The following is a 21,325-nucleotide window of genomic DNA, read 5'->3' as shown; positions in this document are numbered from 1 at the left end:
CCTCCAAAGGGCAGCCTCCAGATGCCCACATGCCTTCTTTTCTCAGGGTGGGCAGAGAAGAAGGCGCGGACTAATCGCCTGGCGTGGACATTGCTGTCTGGTTCCCATGAGTTACTTTCTGCGCCGTAACCTTTCCATTTAATGAGAAATTGATTTTGTCCTTTTCTTCTACAGTCAAGAATAGCCTCAACCTCAAATTCCTCACTTCCATCTACTAAGACGGGTTCAGGAGGTCTAGTTCCTCTATCAGGGAAGGGATCAGGTATAGCAGAGACACATGAAATACCGGGTGAATCTTGAGAGAATCAGTCAAAGTCAGTTCATAAGACACTTCATTAATTTCTCTTAACCGGAAAAGGTCCCATAAATCTAGGTGCCAGCTTCTTAGCTGGACATGCTAACTTGATATTGGTGGTAGAAAGCCATACCTGATCACCAAGTTTTAACTTCAACTCCCCTCTTCTTCGATCGAAGACTGTCTTGCTGTCCGCCTGGGCCTTGGACACCGCCTCTTGCAACATCTGGTTGTTGTGGCTGAGGAAATCCACTGTATTCTGCACTGCCGGAACTGAGGATTCTGAAAGGAAATCGGGTAGAAAGGTTAAATGGAATCCATAATTGGCGAAAAAAGGAGATTGACTGGTGGCTGAATGTTTGGCATTGTTGTATGCGAATTCTGCTAAGGGTAGCAGGGACACCCAATCATCCTGTGTGAAGGAAGTAAAGCATGATGTATATTGTGATATATTGTTCAAGAGTCTGATTGGTCCTCTGTCTGCCCATAAGTTTGAGGATGATAGGCCGAGGACAAGGCCAGTTCAATTTTTAGGATTTCACACAGGGCTCTCCAAAAATGTGAGGTGAATTGTACCCCTCTGTCCGAAACTATACTTGCAGGTACTACATGTAGTCTGATGATTTCCTTAATGAATATGCAGGCGGTTTCAATAGCAGATGGAGTTCCCCTTAAAGGAAGGAAGTGGGCCATCTTGGTTAGACGGTCTACCACCACAAAGATGGCTGAACACCCCTCAGAACATGGAAGCTCTACTATAAAGTCCATAGAAATCATTTTCCAGGGTCTATCAGGTACAGGCAAAGGTTTTAACAGACCCCAAGCTCGATTTCTAGATGTCTTATTCTGGGTGCAGGTAGGGCAGGAGCTGACATATTTCTCACAAAAGTCCTTCAGATTGGGCCACCAGAATGTGCGTTGCACAAGTTCCAGGATCTTGCGGACCCCAAAATGGCCTGCCAGTGGATGATCATGAAGAAGCATCAAGACCTTGATCCGAACCTTCTCAGGGACAAAAATTTGACTCCCCTTCCATAGCAATCCATCTCTGGATGTCAGAGTAATCCCTGTAGGCCTAGATGACTCAGAGGATGCTTCTTTAATCTGGGAGAGTAGATCCGTTTGCAGGAGTAGGAAATTGTTTGCGGGCAAGATGGTGTCAGGAATGGATGAGTCCTTCAGGTTGTCATGCATGCGTGATAATGCATCCGGTTTGATATTTTTTGAGCCTGGCCAGTAAGTTATATGAAAACAAAAATGGGAGAAAAACAGGGCCCAGCGGGCTTGCCGAGGCTTCAGTCGTTTAGCAGATCTCAAGTACTCTAGGTTCTTGTGGTCAGTGTATATTAATACCGGATGCACAGCTCCCTCCAACAGGTATCTCCACTCCTCCAGAGCAGTTTTAATAGCGAGGAGCTCCCGGTCGCCAACATCGTAGTTCTTCTCCGCGGGAGAAAGTTTACGGGAGAAAAACCCCACAGGCTACATTAGGTCTTTGCTGCCCCTTCGTTGTGATTGTATTGCACCCACTGCTATTTCAGAAGCGTCAACTTCCAAAATGAACAGTAGTGATGGTTCGGGATGGCTGAGGATTGGGGCCGAGGTAAACAGTCTTTTGAGATTCTCAAAGGCATCGTGGGCTGACTGGTTCCAGGAAAAATGGGCATTCTGTTTGGTCAACTGTGTGATGGGTGCAATTATGGCCAAGAATCCCCTGATGAATTTTCTATAAAAGTTTGCAAACCCAATAAAACGCTGAATTCCCTTCTTGTCTAGGGGTACCGGCCAGTCCAGCACAGCGGATACCTTCTGGGGATCCATTTTAATGCCTGTTGGAGAGATTATCAGTCCCAGAAATTGGATGCTTTGTTGCTCGAACTCGCATTTCTCTGCCTTTGCATAAAGTCTGTGTAAACGGGGGCGACCCAACACCCTGCGGACATGTTCTCGATGCAGATCAAGAGATTCCGAAAATATCAGGATATCATCCAGGTATGCGATCACAAACACGTCTAGAAAGTCCCTGAGAACATCGTTAATCAGATGTTGGAAGGTTGCAGGAGCGTTGCAGAGTCCAAAAGGCATAACCAAGTATTCGTAGTGCCCGAATCGGGTCCGAAAAGCTGTTTTCCACTCATGCCCGGCCCGAATGCGGATCAGGTTGTAAGCCCCTCTTAGATCGAGTTTAGTAAAGATAACTGCAGTCCTTAACTTTTGGAACAGTTCAGGTATCAAGGGTAGGGGATATCGATTTTTAACCGTAATTTTGTTCAGTTCCCGGTAATCTATACACGGGCGAAGAGTCTTGTCCTTCTTGGTGACAAAAAATATTCCGGCACCTGCTGGGGAAGTTGAGTGGCGGATGAACCCCTTAGCCAAGTTCTCATCAACATATGTTTTTAGTGCCTCTTGCTCCTTCTCCGATAAAGGGAAGATACGTCCGAATGGAATCTCGGATCCTGGCAACAACTCAATTGGGCAGTCGTAGGGGCGATGAGGCGGAAGGGAGTCTGCCCCCTTAATAAAAACATCGATGAACTTATGGTAATGTTTAGGTATGGACTGGCATAGTTTCTGGTCAGTGTCAAGGCATAGCAGAGTAGCTGAAGAGTCGGGGTCTACCACCAGACAGTGTTCCTGACAGTAGCATGATATAAATTTTACTTCTCCAGAGACCCAGTTGATGTGCGGATTGTGGACTTGAAGCCAGGGAATGCCCAAGATAATTGGAAATAGAGGAGACGTAATGGCATCAAGGGTCAGCAGTTCCTTATGTTGAGAAGAAGTAGTAGCAGGCAAGGGAAGAGTTTCCTGAATTACTTGTCCAGATCTAATGCGTGAGCCATCAGCTAAGAAAACAGAAAGTCCATGGGTTTTAGTCCGTAACGGGATGTTATGTTGGCTGGCAAAGGTCAAGTCGATAAAGCAGCTGCAAGCTCCGGAGTCAATGATGGCGTTGACTGGAATGATCTCTTCCTGGAGCTGTAATGAGAGAGGAATGGCAAGGTGGGTAGAGTTGGCAGACAAAGCAGAGAGATTGGTAGACATAGAGGATTAGCACTTACTTATCTTGACTGGGCAATTATGGACATAGTGACCAGTTCCACCGCAATAGAGGCACAGGTTAAGTTGACGACAACGTCCCCGTTCTTCAGGGGACAAGGCAGGTTGCATCAGTCCTAGCTGCATGGGTTCCGAAGTGTCGGGCGTGGTGTTGACTGGATTCATACTGGGTGAAGGTAAGTAACGTGCTGCAGGAACCGGAGCCCGTGCTGTCATCCAGGCTGGGCGGGTTTGCTGGGCAGAGCGTTCGGATCGACGTTCTCGAAGACGACAATCAATCTGGATTGCCAAAGAAATCAACGCTTCAAGAGTGTCTGGTATGCCAACTCGAGCAAGTTCATCTTTTAGCCCTTCAGATAGGCCCATGCGGAACTGATGACGCAGTGCCGCGTCGTTCCACTGCATGTCCGCGCTCCAGTGTCTGAAGTCAGTGACATAGTCCTCAGCCGGTCTGCGGGCTTGCTGGAGCACGAACAGAGCTGACTCAGCTGTGGCAGTCCGCTGAGGGTCCTCATAGAGCTGAGCCATGGCTTCAAAAAAGGAGGGTAACGATTGGGTTAAGGCTGAGTCCCCCTCCACACATGCGCTCGTCTGGTACTGACAGGTCCCTGACACAGACACCTGTCAAAAGAACTTAACAAAACATTTCTAGAGGGTAAAATGAATGATAATGTTAACAATAGCTCTGGTTCTTGCCAGCTTTGGTATCGGGATAACTAGGTAGCCCATGACTCGGTTAAATTGATGATAGGCAACTCCTATCCTCATATTGATTAGTGGTTCCAAATTAATAATAACTACTGCAGTAGGGAACAGACACAAAAGATACGCTCTGCATCTTTCCAAATAACTGTTCTGCTTTATTATGACGCAATTGAAGGTTTTTATGCACATGATTACGTAGGTATCACATTAATATTACAATTGTACATTTATAGTAACAAGGGGCGTTACATAGGCAGGCTAATTCTAATCAGGACTCGAAAGAATGTAAACATTTACTGAAAACATTATTAGTGCTGTGTGCACAGTGAGGGCAATGTGCAATACATACAAAATACAATACAAATATATACAGAACGTACAAATTTCCATTACAGTCTCCCCTCTTTTGATCAATATTTTGATCACTAACCACACCTGCTATAACCTTTAACCTGGAACCTCCACACGCTTAGGTGGAGGTAGTCCTGGCCAAAGAGGCAAAAAAACTCCATTGTGGAGAAAAGAATAGCTGAGCAACGTTTTTCATTACCAAATGACTTTTCATTGTGAAAAACAAATGATTTATAAGACATATTTACAGAGTACTGGCTGTACACTCCTGTGGCCAGAATGGCCTTCTAGCTGAATTGTTGGCATGCTGACTTATCAGCACATGTAAACACAGACAATTCTACATAAAATGGAAGACAAACAAAAGACAAATATGACTTCAACATGGCTAAACTACTTTTCAAATATATACTATATCACTTACAATTAAAGTAATTGAATCAAAAAGTACCCTAGACTGTGATCACAAGAGGGAAACAAATCAAACAGAGAGATTTCTTTAATTTAGTAATTTTTGCAGTGTCTGGTGTGGATCCAGGTGACTTTTCCTTCAAGTTTTGCAAAAACTGTACATGAAATAGATGCTGTATTGAGTCTCCAAATATTTCCTTATATATAAATGTCTCTTAACAATCCACAAGTCACCTGGCTTTAGTTTTAGATCCTTCCAAACTTCTAGGATCTGGAATTGGGGAGAAAACACATAAATGAGTTTTTAAAAAAAAAAACCTTAAAAGATCAGCAACATTCTCTGTGATATCCGAATGGAGGACTTCAGCTGCTGAAACACACTCCCAAACCAAATCCCATAGGGAGAGAGTCCAACATCCCCCTTAGAGGCTTGAAAAAAATATAAGAAAACATTCAGGCAAAAGTTTTCTAGTTTCTTACTCTACTTTGTCCGCTACATTGTAGACAGTAGGGGGTGTAAAAATAAAACCTCAAAACTTCTAGTAAGGACTCTCCTATAAAAATGATTTCCTCTGTTACTCTCTGTACTTTCTGGCACTCTGTACTTACAAACTCCTTCTGATAACACTTTTTACTGTGGCCTTTGCAGTAGCATTTGCCACTGGACATCCAAAAAAACATGTCCATACAGACAAAATGCATACTCGTAAGATCCTAACTTGGGCATCTGGATATATCTTTTTGTAATCTCTGGAAAGGATGTTCAGCTTTTAGTAACACCTTTGGTAACAGGTAAAGCAAGAAGTGGTATGTTATAAAAGCAACTGTGGTGAACCCTGGCTCTATCCCACGCTCATTTACTAAGGCAGCCATAAATGCTTGTGACTGGTGACATGGCCCATGTGTCAAGCTGGAGGGAAAAGAGTGGCTGGCAGACATAAATGATCACCTTTCCCAAAGTCCTGTTTCATAAGAAGTTGCCCCCTGTGGACCACTTGTTCTTCTCGTTCTGGGGTCCTTAAAGTTTAATTATTATTCCCAGCTATACTGGGCCAGAACTAGGGTGGAATCTGTGAGTTGCACAGACCCATCAAGTGTCCAGGGCTGTAATTTCAGCATCCTTAGTGCATCCTGGTCTGCTTCCATGTGTGCTACCTCAGTAAGAACCTGGAAAACAGCCGATCAAATTAACTTGGCATGCTTTATTGGTTTACCTGCCGAAGTAAAAACAAACTTCTGGCCCTTCAAATGGAACCAAAAGCTCTCTATATCTCGACTATCTATATAAATATACACTCACTCTTTTTATAGCTCACAGGCTTTGCTAAAACATGGAGCTCTGCTTCATGAGCTGGAGAAAAAAGATCCAATGACTTTGAATACAGAGTATCCTTCTGGGTGATAAACTGCATACTCAAATCTACAAAAAATGTAATATCTGGGTCTTCAGGGAGTGTGTCCTGCACTGTGCTCACAGCAGCTGATTCCTACACCATCAATTTAACACATGTGTCTTCCTTTCTTTTGAATAAATGTACGCATGTTTCATTGTTAGATTTGTACATAAACTCATATTTTAAACCTTTCATTAGACAAACATTTAGTTAGCTGCATATTTGCTGCACAGAATGTCGGACCATTAAAAATTAAATGTTTGACCAAAACAATATTTAACTTTGTCTAATAGCACCTTTGCATAAAAGCTACAGCTTTGATATATCGGGGTGAACCCTTCATTACTGGGTCCAGCTTGCATAAATATATTACAATGGCTTGTTTTCTATCACGCTGTTTGTGTAAGAACTCCAGTTTCATGTTTCAAAAGACAACTTTTTCCTGGCAATATTATAATAAATGATAACAATACCCGGCGGTCATGGAGAGATGCCCATAAATGCAAAATATTCTTCTGCTTATACCACTGTACTTACAAGGAAAAGGGGCACATCATTTCACAATCCACACATTCTGCTTTGGATTTCAAAAATAAAAATAAATAAAAACAAAAGGATCAACAATCTGTATGATGGACCAGAAAGCATCAAAAACTATAAAACAACTGGCTGCAGGCGGCATCTATCCTAACAGGGTGTGTGGACTTGATGTGATGGGTCTGTTATATTTATATTTTATTTATTATTACTCTCATATAATGGACCGCACATCAAGTTATCATCAAAAACCTTAAAAATTTTTTTGTAGAAAAACTTATGTATTCCATCCATCTTGGCTTTGTTAAATATTATGGCAGCTGTATTCCAAATAACAACCTCATCTTAATCTTTTTTTCTCTCAATAAGGGCTTATTGAATAAATGTAAAATTACAAAATTGTTATCTTAATCTAAACTAATCCCATTCTTACAAATTTCCCCAATAACCTGGATTTCATTTCCAACCAAAGGTTGTCTAAACCAGTTTCAATATATCTATATTATTAATAAAATTGCTAAACTCATATTAGAAATGAATACTCATTATTACTTAATTTTACGTAATTTCCCTTTTTTTAAATGCACTGTTTCCACTATCAATTGATATTCAATTTGTGTAATACACGGTTAAATGTAACCTTCATTTTACCATGTTTGGAAAACAGATTCAAAATAATTGTGATCACATTGTTTACCATTAGATTTGTTAACCCGGCACATTTTGTTATAAATGTTTTGTCTAAAAAAACTGGAATTGGCATGGTGTCCTTCCAGCTTATCACTGACCTCTCATCTCAGCCACATTTCTTTCATGAGAGCACAAAGGAGGGGGTCACATCTGCGTACATGACACACACAAGCAATAGAACTAAAGGTCCCAGCATTCGCACACGCATACACCAATATCTCTAAAATCGCTTACATTTTTCCCATTTGTGCGCAACACATGCATATCATTCTCTCACTTTCTTTTAACTCTTTAATATTTCCCTGCCTAAATTCTGCTTTCCTTATTTTGTTCAGATATCTTTTATATCTAGCTTCTATGATCAGACAGGCAGCCATAGTGCTCATCCCATCTTTCCTCTCTGACAACGTATAAAGTATTCTGTTTTAACTCTCGTTTCTCTGTTTCTGATTTTTACTAGTTGTAGTGCCTGACCCCAAATTCATCCCACAACTTAACATGAAAATGTCCCTTCCTGTCTAGTGTTAATGTCACCCTTGATCCATCCTGCTCACATAGATGTTTCTCTAGCTGTTTACTCTGCATGATTCTTAGTCCCTGTGGACCTTGGTAACCCAGTTACCCATTGTGGATCCCTGTCCACTTTAACCATTAATCTAGGGGCTCAGTATAGGCGGAACCGCACCTTCGGTTCATATATAGCGCTCCTCTTGCGCTGGGCATTTTTGAGGGTCTCTTACCCTTCATTCCCTTACTTAATTCAATGCCCATAATGACTGGCCAGTCTTCTCTCTTCTCTACGTGTGCCTATACCCTCTTGCCTCTAAACTACTTTATCTAGCAGATTTACTACGTATACCTGTGAACAGCACTATTCTTCCCTTTCTTATCTATAACACTCCAATGGACAATAGACAGGGACAACATAACAAATAACCACCAATCAATACAGTTCGATTAAGGGGAGTAAAATAGGTACCCTTTGTCCCGAAAATGCCTTACCGATCAAGGAAGTCTGATAACTCAAATGTAAGCAAAAGGCTTACCTCAGCCAGGCGATTATCAGAAATTCCCAGATCGTCTCAAGCTCCTTGTTGCAGATACTCAGGGTCACCTGGAATCCCCTCCTAAGGCAAAGCTCGCCATGCTGACTCGGTTAAATTGATGATAGGCAACTCCTATCCTCATATTGATTAGTGGTTCCAAATTAATAATAACTACTGCAGTAGGGAACAGACACAAAAGATACGCTCTGCATCTTTCCAAATAACTGTTCTGCTTTATTATGACGCAATTGAAGGTTTTTAGGCACATGATTACGTAGGTATCACATTAATATTACAATTGTACATTTATGGTAACAAGGGGCGTTACATAGGCAGGATAATTCTAATCAGGACTCGAAAGAATGTAAACATTTACTGAAAACATTATTAGTGCTGTGTGCACAGTGAGGGCAGTGTGCAATACATACAAAATACAATACAATTATATACAGAACGTACAAATTTCCATTACACCCATAAGTGTGCCTCAACTGTAGTTTGGTATTAATGCGGATCTGCAGCTTATAAGGTAATTCCCCTAAGGCAAGAGGTTCATGTGTGCTTATGTCACGGCCGATTGTGAGGATCTGATGGCGCAAGAGAAGGTAAGAATGGCAGGGACAGCTGAAAGGGAATTGCTTGTACACGGTGGGGGCTTGAGCTTATGAAACGCTTGAACAATTTCTCATCCATAGAGGATGAGATGTTTTCATGTAACTGTTGAAGCTACAAGGAAGTTCCCACAGTCCAAGGGGGTTTCTGGGAATTCATAAGTAAAGATTGTTATATTTGGATCGGGGATAGTAGTGACAAAGTTAAGGCCCATATGGATAAGGTTTAGATCCCTGCAAGGCAAAGCCAGAGCTATAGATAGTGAAGGTTGGAATACATTAAGGGTTTGGGAATTGTTGGGGATTTAACTTTTATCTTGCAGCGGATCATAGTGAAGGAAGTAGGGGTATATATACTCATGTTGTTTTTGTTTCTATTCCTTCTATATGCCATGATGAGGTGCTCCTGTTGCCTGATTGGACGCGTGACCAGAGCCTAAGCAGATGACCACATCTTCCCGATGAGATGCCCGAAGCCCAGAGACACAAGACACAGAGGATCCCAGACCGACCAGCGACTACTACAGCTCACCACGTCATCTCCAACAAAGTCTACATGTCAAGCCGTGTTTTACTTTTTATGGACTAAGAAGAAGATCAGGATTCATCCAGGGACACATAGGATCATATGACAAGAGGAGGGAACGGTTGTGGAAAATTTTATATTAATGTATTGTCATAAGAGTCTCCCAGTGTCTGTCATCTTGCAGCCCGCTCTAAAGAGCTTACTGGGCAGACTGACGCTGGTTGAGACCTGTTCGGTAGTGGAAAACTTCCTGGTGTTTGGAGAGAGGTGTTTGTGGAGAGAAGACATGTCCGCCAGCAAAGGGCCCCTGTGCAATGCACAGAACGATCGTCTGGTGGGGATGTGTTCGCTCTGCAAAGACATTATCGGTTTAGCGGTTGTTTCCTCTGGTCACCCCTGGTATGCCTGATCAACATGTTTGGGGTGCCATGACGTACACCTGCAGATAATCTCCCATCCATGAGGAACTCTAGTCATCGTCATTTGGTTGTATGTATTTTGTTGTTGTGTTAAATCCTTATATGGTCAGAGGTGTTTGGCTGTTGGAAGCCCAACCCTCGAGCTTTGGGACTTCCTATTGATGTGCTAATAAAGTAGCTCACTCAGACAGCTGAAGCAGGCTGGCTGGCAGAGCGAGGTTGGAGCTGATAACGTGAGGATGTGTTGGGTCTATTTGTGAGCATGGGGCACACACCAGAGGATGAGCTATGGCAGAAGGAAAGACATATGATCAAAAGGTGATATGCATTTATATCATTAGATATAAATTGTTATTATTATTAGAAACAGGAGATTTGGCTGTGTGCTCTGCGTGCAACCAAATTTCCTTTACAAAGAAATATTGTTTTCCTTTGTCAAGCTTGAATACTTACCTATTTTGTACAAGCTTCACAGATGGAGACACCCCTATAGTATACATTGGAGCACCTGTGTGGGACCCCCTAATAAAAAGGGTGTTCTGGTGTCCCACACTAGTGCTCCAAAGTCCAAATGTGTAAACAGCTGCTGAGTGTCCTCTCCTTACACAGAATCTAGTTCGCATGACATTCTAGTTACAAACCCATCTACACAACAAAATTATTTGAGGAGAAGTAGGCGAGAAAAAAGGTATTCAAATGCATATGGCCAAAACAATGGGGTTTTCTATGCCGAATGAACAATGTTTCATACGAAAGAACAATGTGCCCATGAACATGAAAGTTGCAATTTTAAACTGTACAACAGTAAAGAAAAGCACATGGAGCAGCACGAACGTTTGAAAAATAAAGAATAGGAACACAGGACAACTACTTACTTTTTTGCAGCACTCTCCTGATCCTTCTGTACTGATCGTGCTCCCTTAATTTGAGGTCCGACCACCGCTTCCTGAGCTGATCCTTGGATCGTCATACCCCAAAATTCTTCTGCAGACTCTTGACTACTTTCGCCATGATCTTGGCCTTTCTGACATTGGGGTTGGGGTAAGGTCCATACTTCCCGTTATAGTCGGCCCTCTTCATTATGTCGACCATCTCCAACATCTCCCCAAAGGACATATTTGAGGCCTTAAATCGTCTCTTCCAGGATCGGGACGTTTCTGGCTTCGGGCTTTCCTCCTCCTCGTTGGTGTAATTATCAGACACCTGCTCTGTCTCCGCCATGTGCTCTTCCCCCACTGCGCCGAATGAGAAGGGGCAGGGAATAGACTAGAAAGAACGTCAGTGGTGGGCGGAGTTTGACGCATGTGCAGTGTATATAAAGCGTAACACGCGTGCGTAGTACGTACGATCTGTGAGCGGAGGAAGGAGTATCGGAGGCGCCGATCGTGATAACGAAGGTAAGATTTAAAATTGGGCCTATACTGCTTCTAGATTGAGGCATGTATTGTGACAAGATAAGGAGACTTTAGCCTGACATTAGGGTTTGTCTTGTGTTGTGTCTTGCAGAGAAAATGGATATCTTGAAGGATCAGGACATTATCCCCATTTATATTGATATGTTCAGGGAGCTGCCCTGTCTGTGGCAGGTAAACCACCCTGATTATAAGAACCAAACAAAGAGAAAGGCAGCGCTGGATAATTTGCTGCAATTTGTGAAGCCGGTGATCCCCACGGCAGACATCACCTATTTGAAGGCCCTAATTGGTGGCATGAGGAGCACTTATCTAAGGGAGCGCAAGAAGGTCCAGGATTCCCAGAGATCAGGAGCTGCAGATGACATTTATGTCCCCAGGTTGTGGTACTATGACAGACTGCATTTTCTGGCAGGTCAGACTAAACCCAGGCCAGCACTCTCCACTCTTCCTTCCAGGCTTCCTTCCCCCCCAGCTGAGGCTTCTGATGCCCAACCTTGGCCTTCCAGGCAGCAACATGTGGAGGAGCCCAGCTTGAGCCAGGTATTGCATTCTTCTAAATATTTCTGGTTGTCCAATCAATCATGTTAAATATATGTTAGTTTGGAGTACTAATTTATGATTGTGATTGATGAACCAAAAGCTAAAACGATGTCCCTTTTTCATACACAGGGAAGTCTCAGCCAGGAGGTGGCCGGGCCAAGCAGGCTGCCCAATATCCAGGTCCCTCCCCTCCGCCTTCAAAGACAAAGTGGCAGGAAGAGGAGTAACCTGGAGGAGGCTGCAATAGGTCTATTTTGGAAGGCTACTGAGGCCCTCAGAACACCCCACAGTGTGGAAGAGGATTTTGCTGACCTAACAGCATGCAAAATGATGCAGATGGAGGAGGGCCAACGCCTCTTATGCGAGTTTTTAATTGTGGAAGCTCTAAATAAGGGGTTGAGGGGCCAACTCACATGTGAAACCCACATTTGTCAGATCACCCATGGTCCTCCTCCAGCTCCTCCTCCTCCAGGTCCTACTCCTCCTCCTGCCACACCTCCAACACCAGAGCCACAGCCGGGAAGGAAGCGTGTAAGGAAGACCAGAGAGTGATGGCCTGGGTTCAGTCTGGTCTGGCAAAAGATGCAGCCTCTTGTATGACCATAGCCTGGGAACATGTCATCTGCTGCTTTCATGATCTCTGGGACTTCTGGACCAGACTGCACTCCCTTAAATATGGGCTCCTCAGGCCACCAATTTTGCTGTAAAAGAATTGATGTCTGCCCTGGGGGCCAAAGGCTTCGCCAATTCATGATGTTTATCCAGCGTTGCCTCCCTCTTTGTTTGGTTCTGATCCCTTAATAAAGGATTTTTTGTTTCAATTATACTTGCCTATGTGTATTTTCCTTCTAAAAGGACAGTTTGTTTGTGAGGAGGCAGGTACATTTCAAAAATACAATGTGAAATTAACAAGAGACACCAACACCAAACAATCTCCTTAAGATTAAATAATACAAGATAATAATGGTGTTGTGGTAACTTGACACACAAAACACACAAAAATATTCTGGAGTAAAACTAAAACTAAAATAAAACAAAGATCAGCCTTGGAAAAAATACAAACCTAAAATAAAAAAAAAAATTTTGTCAGATCAAAATATATTAAGGGAATCCCGATAAATAATAAAGAGATAATAATCGTGTTGTGGTAACTTGACACACAAAACACACCCAAAAATATTCGAGTAAAAAAAAAAAAAAGTAAATAAAAAAAACAAAAACACGATCAGGCTTGAAAAAAATACAAACCCAAAAAAAAACATATCTTTTTTGACAGATGTGACAAATCAAAATATATTGATGAAATCATGATAAATAATAAAGAAAGAAGTTTGTAAGAACGCTGTGCGAATATGAGCAGCAAAACAACTTCATTCTTCTTACATTATAAAGAAGAAGAGAGACTGCATTAAACAATTTTAAACATTGCAGCCTGACGAAAGTGCTAGATCCATTCCGAACGCTAATTTTACCAGACCGAGCTGTTCCGTCTCGGAATTTCTTCTGAGCATGCGTGACACTTTGTGCGTCGGAATTGTCCACACGTGGTCGGAATTAAAAAAATTTTTTTGCCTGCTCTCAAACTTTGCGTGTCGGAAAATCCAATGGAAAATGTCCGATGGAGCTCACACACGGTCGGAATTTCCGACAACACGCTCCGATCACACATTTTCCGTCGCAAAATCCAACCGTGTGTACAGGGCATAAGAGTTTCAAATGTCAGGGTTCCCCACTGCTGCACAGCCAGTCACATAGCATTTTCAACTTGCATCCAGACTCAGAAAACAGTCCTTGAGCTTGTTTTCGTTGTTTTGAGGGGATAATAACGTGGATTGGGGTTAGGGGTTATGGGATGCCCAATTTGACAGTAAAAAAACGAACCTGGGACAACTTCCTTCCTATTTACAGCTCCACTTGATCCTCTGTACAGCTTCGCTTGATTCACTTCTTTTAGTAAAAACGAACAGTCTCTTGTTAGCTCAGCAAAAGACCCTTACAGGCTACGAACTCTGTCCATTAGATAAGTAGCACATGTGAAATAAAGTGCATCCTGAAACTCCTTCAGCTCCCCTGTAGACACTGGTCCCAGCTCTACTTCTTACAGGAAATGCTAGCCTACCTGGCTGCCTCTTCACCAGCCCACCTGACTGCTACTTCTTCCCAGTCTACCCCACTGACGCTGCACCAGTCCAACCCAACTGACACACTGGAGTTTTCCCAGGGCAAGGTAGAAGTCTTAAGCACACTGATGTCATTAAGAGAGACCTGCTACATAGACCTAGCTTCCGCCCACTATTTTCTATAATATTCTCCAATACTCTAGAACCAGGGGGAGGCACCAGAAAACTGCCTGGATGAGTCATCCAGCCCTGAACTCTAATGAACCCTGACTCAGATTCCATGGCTCAGGCTTAGCCCTGAGCCAAACTACAATTTACCTGCACTACCACTAGTAGCACACTGAAGGGTGCTACACATACACAGACAGATCTTCCTATGACAAGGCACTGACACTGAGCTCCATTTAGGAGCAGGTGTTGTTGTATTACAGCCATAGTGCTTTTTTCTTTTAATGTGGTTAATAAATGTGCATAGCCTGAAGGCTTTGGGAGATCTAAAAATGAATGGGATTGTAAAAAAAAAAAAAAAAAAAAAACATGAGAATCCCCTGATGTGACTATGGTGGGCTCTCTTCCAATCATGGAGATCTCTGCTGTGTTAACCAGGGAGACATTTTTGAACTTCCTCTGGATCAGTTTTATGAATAGACTGCAAAATACAGATCCTGGTATTGAGAAATACCGTTGAATGTAATAGAGAGCAGATATCTTCCCTCTATTATAAATCATCTCTGAGTTTAATGTCTCCGTCTTTTCTTTGTCAGAAGTCACATTTACAGATTGGAAAGTCACCTCAATCAGTGTCAGCTTCCAGTTCTCCTGCACTCCTCAATGTCCCGATACCTGGAGATTTACTGTGCAGTTGTGTCCTAAGGCAGATTATTATTTGGATCATAACTTATGTAAAGATTTATATGGTAAAGGTGGGACATTCACTGATCTAAAGCCATCCTCTAGATATATTATACAAACTGAACTTCATACAGAGCTGGGACAATTCAACCTGGTGAACAAAGTTATCTGGACGGATGACTCAGGTGAGAGAATGGTCTGTTCTTATACAAGTATTGTCTGTTCTGATATCAGCAAACACCGCACATAATACTCAGCCTGTCAGGTCATTTAGCAGCAGTCTCAAAATATAATACTGCTGGGATAAAATATTTAGGAAGCAACCTGCACCCGAACCCTCCTCCCTGCATTTTAAATATGTTCTTCAATAAACCATGAAGAGATCACTAGACTGGAGCTAGTTGGAGTTTCTCAGTGAGCTACTGGGACTAGAAACAGGGCAGCCTCTAAATAGGAGGACCCAGTTGATTTCCAGTGGCTCCTGTGGGGTTCATTGGCCACTAAGTGTTCAAAGTTATGATCTTGAACACACTGTGGCCTCTTTATTAGACACACATATATCATTCAGATGATGCCTGAATAGAATTAAAGTGACTCCATTACTCTCCCTCTTTGACTAAGTTTGGGGTTTGGGTGAAAGGCATAGAAGGATTAGGAGCGAGGTCTGGTGGAATAGAAGGAATGGGAGCAAGGTTTGGTGGCATAGTAGGTATAGGAGCGGAGTCTGGTGGAATAGAAGGAATAAGAGTGAGGTCTGATGAAATAGGAGTGGGGTGGGGTGAAATAGGAAGAATAGGAGTGAGGTCTCATGGAATAGAAGTAATAAGAGTGAGGTTTGGTGAAGAAGGAGGCAGAGGAGCAGGCTCTAGTAGAAAAGAAGACATAGGAGTGGAGTATTGGGGAATAAAAGGAATAGGAATAGAGTCTGTTGGAATAGAATGAATAGGAGTGGGGTCTAGTGGAACAGAAGGAAAAGAAATGGGCACTGGCGGAATAGAAGCGGGCATTCATGGAAAAGAAAGAATAGGAGTGGGCTCTGGTGGAATAGAAGTAATAAGAGTGAGGTCTAGTAGAAAAGAAGACATAGGAGTGGAGTATTGGGGAATAGAAGAAATAGCAGTGGAGTCTAGTGGAATAAAAGGAATAGGAACAGAGTCTGTTAGAATTGAATGAATAGGAGCAGAGTTTGGTAGAACAGAAGGAATAGAAGCAGGCAGTGGTAGAACAGAAGGAACAGGAGTGGGGTCTGGTGGAATAAATGGAATAAGAGTGGGGTCTGGTGGAATAGAAGGAATAGGAGTGGGCACAAGTGAAATAGAAGGAATAGGAGCATTGTCTGGTAGAATAGAGGGAATAGGAACAGAGTCTGTTGGAATAGAATGAATAGGAGTGGGGTCTAGTGGAACAGAAGGGAAAGAAATGGGCACTGGTGGAATAGAAGTAGGTATTCGTGGAATAGAAGGAATAGGAGTGAGCTCTGGTGGAATAGAAGGAATAAGAGTGAGGTCTGATGAAATAGGAGGAATAGGAGTAGGGTCTCATGGAATAGAAGGAATAGGAGTGGGGGTCTGGTGGAATAGAAGGAATTTAGAATACAAGGAATAGGACAGGGGTCTTGTTGAATAGAAGGAATAGAAGTGGGAATTGAAGGAAAAGGAGTGGGGTTTGGTGGAATAGAAGGAAAATGAGCGGGGTCTGGTGTAATAGGAGGAATAGAAGCAGGGTCTGGTGAAATGAAGACATAGGAGTCGGTATTGTGGAATAGAAGTATAAGAGTGGGCTCTAGTGGAATAGAAGGAAAAGGAGTGGGGTCTGATGGGATAGATGGAATAGAAACGGGGTCTGGTGGAATAGAAGGAATAGGAGTGGGGTCTGGTGAAATAGAAGGAATAGGAGTGGCGTCTGTTGGAATAGTAGCAGGGTCTGATGGAATAGAAGAGTTAGGAGGGGAGTCTGATGGAATAGAAGGAATAAGAACAGGGTCTGGTGGCATAGAAGGAATAGGAGCGGGGTCTGGTAGAAAAGAAGACATAGGTGTGGGGTCTGGTGGAATAGAAGGAATAGGAGTGGGGTCTCGTGGAATAAAAAGAATAGAAGGGGTGTCTAGTGGACTTGAAGGAATAGGAGCAGGCTCTGGTGGCATAGAGGGAATAGGAGCAGGGTCTGGTAGAAAAGAAGACATAGAAGCGGAGTCTGGTAGAAAAGAAGGAATATGAGTGGGCTCTGGTGAAATAGAAGGAATAAGAGCAGGGTCTGGTGGAATAGAAAGAATAGGAGTGGGCTCTGGTGGAATAGAAGGAATGTGAGTGGAGGTCTGGTGGAGGAGAAGGAATAGGAACGGGGTCTGCTGGAATAGAGAGAATAGGAGTAGGGTTTGGTGGAATAGAAGGAATAGGAGTGGGGTTTAGTGTAACAGAAGAAATGGTGTCTGGTGGTGAGAATTGTGCTTCCGTTTGGATTTTTAGGTTTCTGCAAGTTACAATAAAGCTTTTTTTTGGAAACAAAAAATTTTTGGATACAAAGAAAAAACCACTAGCAGATGTGTGTCTTTCTCAATTTAATATCTCCATATTTTAGTTCTGTGGCTCATTGCAGGAGGAAGGAGACACTGACCTCTGTGTGTACGGACAGATTACCCTGATTACATTCTGTAACATTTTTTTTCCATGCAGTTACAAGTCAGCCTGAAATACTGAAAGTCCCATCAATGGAAGATAACACAATTAGATGGAGACTGTCTGAGGAATGGGGAGAAATCACCGGGTTCCAGGTAAAACCATCCTACATTTTCTGTATTTTATTCCTGATTCCATATTGACCAATTACCACTTACATGTTGAAGACTAATTGCCTTATCTAAAGGTAATGGTTAAGAGTTATTTTTATTTGAATTTTAACCAGCCCCGGAAGATTTTTCCCCTTTCCTAACCAGATTTGGCACTGCGCCGCTTTACCTGACAATTGCGCGGTCGTGCAATGTTGTACCCAAATAAAATTGACGTCCTTTTTTTCCCACAAACAGAGCTTTCTTTTGGTGGTATTTGATCACCTCTGCGGTTTTTATTTTTTGTTCTATAAACAAAAAAAGAGTGGCAATTTTGAAAGAAAAGCAATATTTTTTATTTCTTTTTGCTATAATAACCATCACCCCAAAAATATATAAAAATTTTTCTCAGTTTAGGCCGATATGTATTCTTCTACATATTTTTGGTAAAAAAAAAAAAAAAAATTGCAGCAAGCGTATATTGATTGGTTTGTGCAAAAGTTATAGCGTATTTATGGCATTTTTATTATTTTTTTTTATTAGTAATGGTGGTGATCTGTGACTTTTATTGTGACTGCGACATTATGGCAGACACATCGGACACTTTTTACACTATTTTGGGACCAGTGCAATAAAAATGCACTGATTACTGTGTAAATGACACTGTCAGGGAAGGGGTTAAACACTAGGGGGCGATCAAGGGGTTAAGTGTGCCCTAGGGAGTTATTCTAACTGGGGGGATAGGCTGGGAGCAGTAGATCTGTCATATCACAAGGCAGAACAGGGAAGTGCCTTGTTTGCAAAGGCATCTCCCCGTTCTGCCACTCCGTGACATGATCGCGGGCCCTGGCGGACATCAGGTACCTGTAAGTCCCTGTGCCCAGCGGTGCCATTATAGCCACATACACTGTTGTGCGCTGGTCGGCATGCGGTTAAAAGGGAATGCATTTTAGAAAATATATTTATTTTTCATGCTAATTTACAAAACAAATTTCTTACAGGGTGTATTTATGACACAAGATTCCCAGAGCACTGCGAGTTAACTAACAAGAGAACACAGCATTGGTTATTTTCTTTCAGACACAATGGGGTTACTTTACTAAAGGCAAATAGATTGCTCACTTTGTAAAGGAATTTTCTCTTAGCTTAGTGAATAAGGTGAAGAGATCAGCTAGCTTGTGCAAAGGAAAAATGTGATTTTTGTACTCACTGTAAAATCCATTTCTCTGAGTTCATCGATGGACACAGTGTCTCCCTTATCTTGATCATTGGGTTATATAGCCTCTGCAGGAGTAGGACTAGGCAGAACGTAAAACTTGGCTACGCCACATGGGCTATCCTCAGTCACTATATAACCCCTTCCCTGCTCTAGGTATTCAGTTTAGTAGCAAGCAGTAATAGAAGTATCAAAAACTCCATAGATGAGTGGGTGCTGTGTCCGTCAAAGAACTCAGAGAAATGGATTTTACGGCAAGTACAAAAATCCCATTTTCTCCTTCGTTCAACGGACACAGCGCCTCCTTAATCTTGACCATTGGGGCGTTCAAAAGCAGTGCCAAAGAAAAATGAGGGGTGGTGAAAATAACCCAGTATTTAAACACAAGAGCCTTAACCAGGACACAGGAGTCTCAACCTGGTCACAGGAGCCCCATCTGATTAAATTTTTATTTTTAAGAAAAACACCCCTCAAGAGGGAACCCTCCTCTTTAACCACTTGACGACCGCCTCACGCTGATGTACGTCGGCAAGGTGGCACGGACAGGCAAAATCACGTACATATACGTGATTTGCCTTCCGTGGGTGGGGGGTCCGATCGGACCCCCCCCCCCGGTGCCCGAGGCGGTCGTCTTTTGTCCCACGGCGATCGGAGGTGAGGGGGAGGCCATCCGTTCGTGGCCCCCCCCTCGCGATTGCCGCCGGCCAATCACATCATTCCTTTGCTGCTGTATGCTAAACAGCAGCAAAGGAAATTATGTCATCTCTCCTCAGCTCGGTAATTTCCGTTCCGGCCCGAGGAGAGAAGACTGTAATGTGAGTGCACAACACACTACACACACAGTAGAACATGCCAGGCACACTAAACACCCCGACCCCCCCCCCCGATCATCCCCCCCCGTCACAAACTGACACCAGCAGTTTTTTTTTTTTCTCTGATTACTGCATTGGTGTCAGTTTGTGACAGTTACAGTGTTGGGACAGTGAATATTAGCCCCCTTTAGGTCTAGGATACCCCCCTAACCCCCCCTAATAAAGTTTTAACCCCTTGATCACCCCCTGTCACCAGTGCCACTAAGCGATCATTTTTCTGATCGCTGTATTAGTGTCACTGGTGACGCTAGTTAGGAACCTAAATATTTAGGTTCGCCGTCAGCGTTTTAAAGCGACAGGGACCCCCATATACTACCTAATAAATGTTTTAACCCCTTGATGGCCCCCTAGTTAACCCTTTCACCACTGATCACCGTATAACCGTTACGGGTGACGCTGGTTAGTTCGTTTATTTTTTATAGTGTCAGGGCACCCACCGTTTATTAACGAATAAAGGTTTAGCCCCCTGATCGCCCGGCGGTGATATGCGTCGCCCCAGGCAGCGTCAGATTAGCGCCAGTACCGCTAACACCCACGCACGCAGCATACGCCTCCCTTAGTGGTATAGTATCTGTACGGATCAATATCTGATCCGATCAGATCTATACTAGCGTCCCCAGCAGTTTAGGGTTCCCAAAAACGCAGTGTTAGCGGGATCAGCCCAGATACCTGCTAGCACCTGCGTTTTGCCCCTCCGCCCGGCCCAGCCCACCCAAGTGCAGTATCGATCGATCACTGTCACTTACAAGGCACTAAACGCATAACTGCAGCGTTCGCAGAGTCAGGCCTGATCCCTGCGATCGCTAACAGTTTTTTTGGTAGCGTTTTGGTGAACTGGCAAGCGCCAGCGGCCTAGTACACCCCGGTCGTAGTCAAACCAGCACTGCAGTAACACTTGGTGACGTGGCGAGTCCCATAAGTGCAGTTCAAGCTGGTGAGGTGGCAAGCACAAGTAGTGTCCCGCTGCCACCAAGAAGACAAACACAGGCCCGTCGTGCCCATAGTGCCCTTCCTGCTGCATTCGCCAATCCTAATTGGGAACCCACCACTTCTGCAGCGCCCGTACTTCCCCCATTCACATCCCCAACCAAATGCAGTCGGCTGCATGAGAGGCATTTTCTTTATGTCCTCCCGAGTACCCCTACCCAACGAACCCCCCCAAAAAAGATGTCGTGTCTGCAGCAAGCGCGAATATAGGCGTGACACCCGCTATTATTGTCCCTCCTGTCCTGACAATCCTGGTGTTTGCATTGGTGAATGTTTTGAACGCTACCATTCACTAGTTGAGTATTAGCGTAGGGTACAGCATTGCACAGACTAGGCACACTTTCACAGGGTCTCCCAAGATGCCATCGCATTTTGAGAGACCCGAACCTGGAACCGGTTACAGTTATAAAAGTTAGTTACAAAAAAAGTGTCAAAAAAAAATATATATAGAATAAAAAAAAATAGTTGTCGTTTTATTGTTCTCTCTCTCTCTATTCTCTCTCTATTGTTC

General features: G+C 43.3%; 1 protein-coding gene and 1 long non-coding RNA gene across 10 annotated transcripts in view; one reads left to right on the top strand and one right to left on the bottom strand.

Annotated features, from left to right (window-relative positions):
* LOC141122093 (uncharacterized) overlaps positions 1–21,325 on the bottom strand; it is a 107,342-nt gene that overhangs the window by 2,804 nt on the left and 83,213 nt on the right. The gene's annotated exons all lie outside the window — the stretch shown is intronic.
* LOC141122014 (C4b-binding protein alpha chain-like) overlaps positions 1–21,325 on the top strand; it is a 341,346-nt gene that overhangs the window by 267,596 nt on the left and 52,425 nt on the right. For 8 of the 9 annotated variants that reach the window (XM_073611817.1, XM_073611832.1, XM_073611852.1 and 5 more), the window contains 2 exons: positions 14,888–15,160; positions 17,648–17,745. In XM_073611817.1, the coding sequence (XP_073467918.1) occupies positions 14,888–15,160; positions 17,648–17,745 (371 nt within the window). The remainder of the gene's footprint in view (positions 1–14,887; positions 15,161–17,647; positions 17,746–21,325) is intronic. The other variant, XM_073611858.1, reaches the window with a different exon arrangement.

Source organism: Aquarana catesbeiana, linkage group LG01, assembly GCF_042186555.1.
Source record: "Aquarana catesbeiana isolate 2022-GZ linkage group LG01, ASM4218655v1, whole genome shotgun sequence".
In the NCBI taxonomy this organism is placed as follows: domain Eukaryota; kingdom Metazoa; phylum Chordata; class Amphibia; order Anura; family Ranidae; genus Aquarana; species Aquarana catesbeiana.
This window is presented reverse-complemented; position numbering and strand designations above follow the sequence as displayed.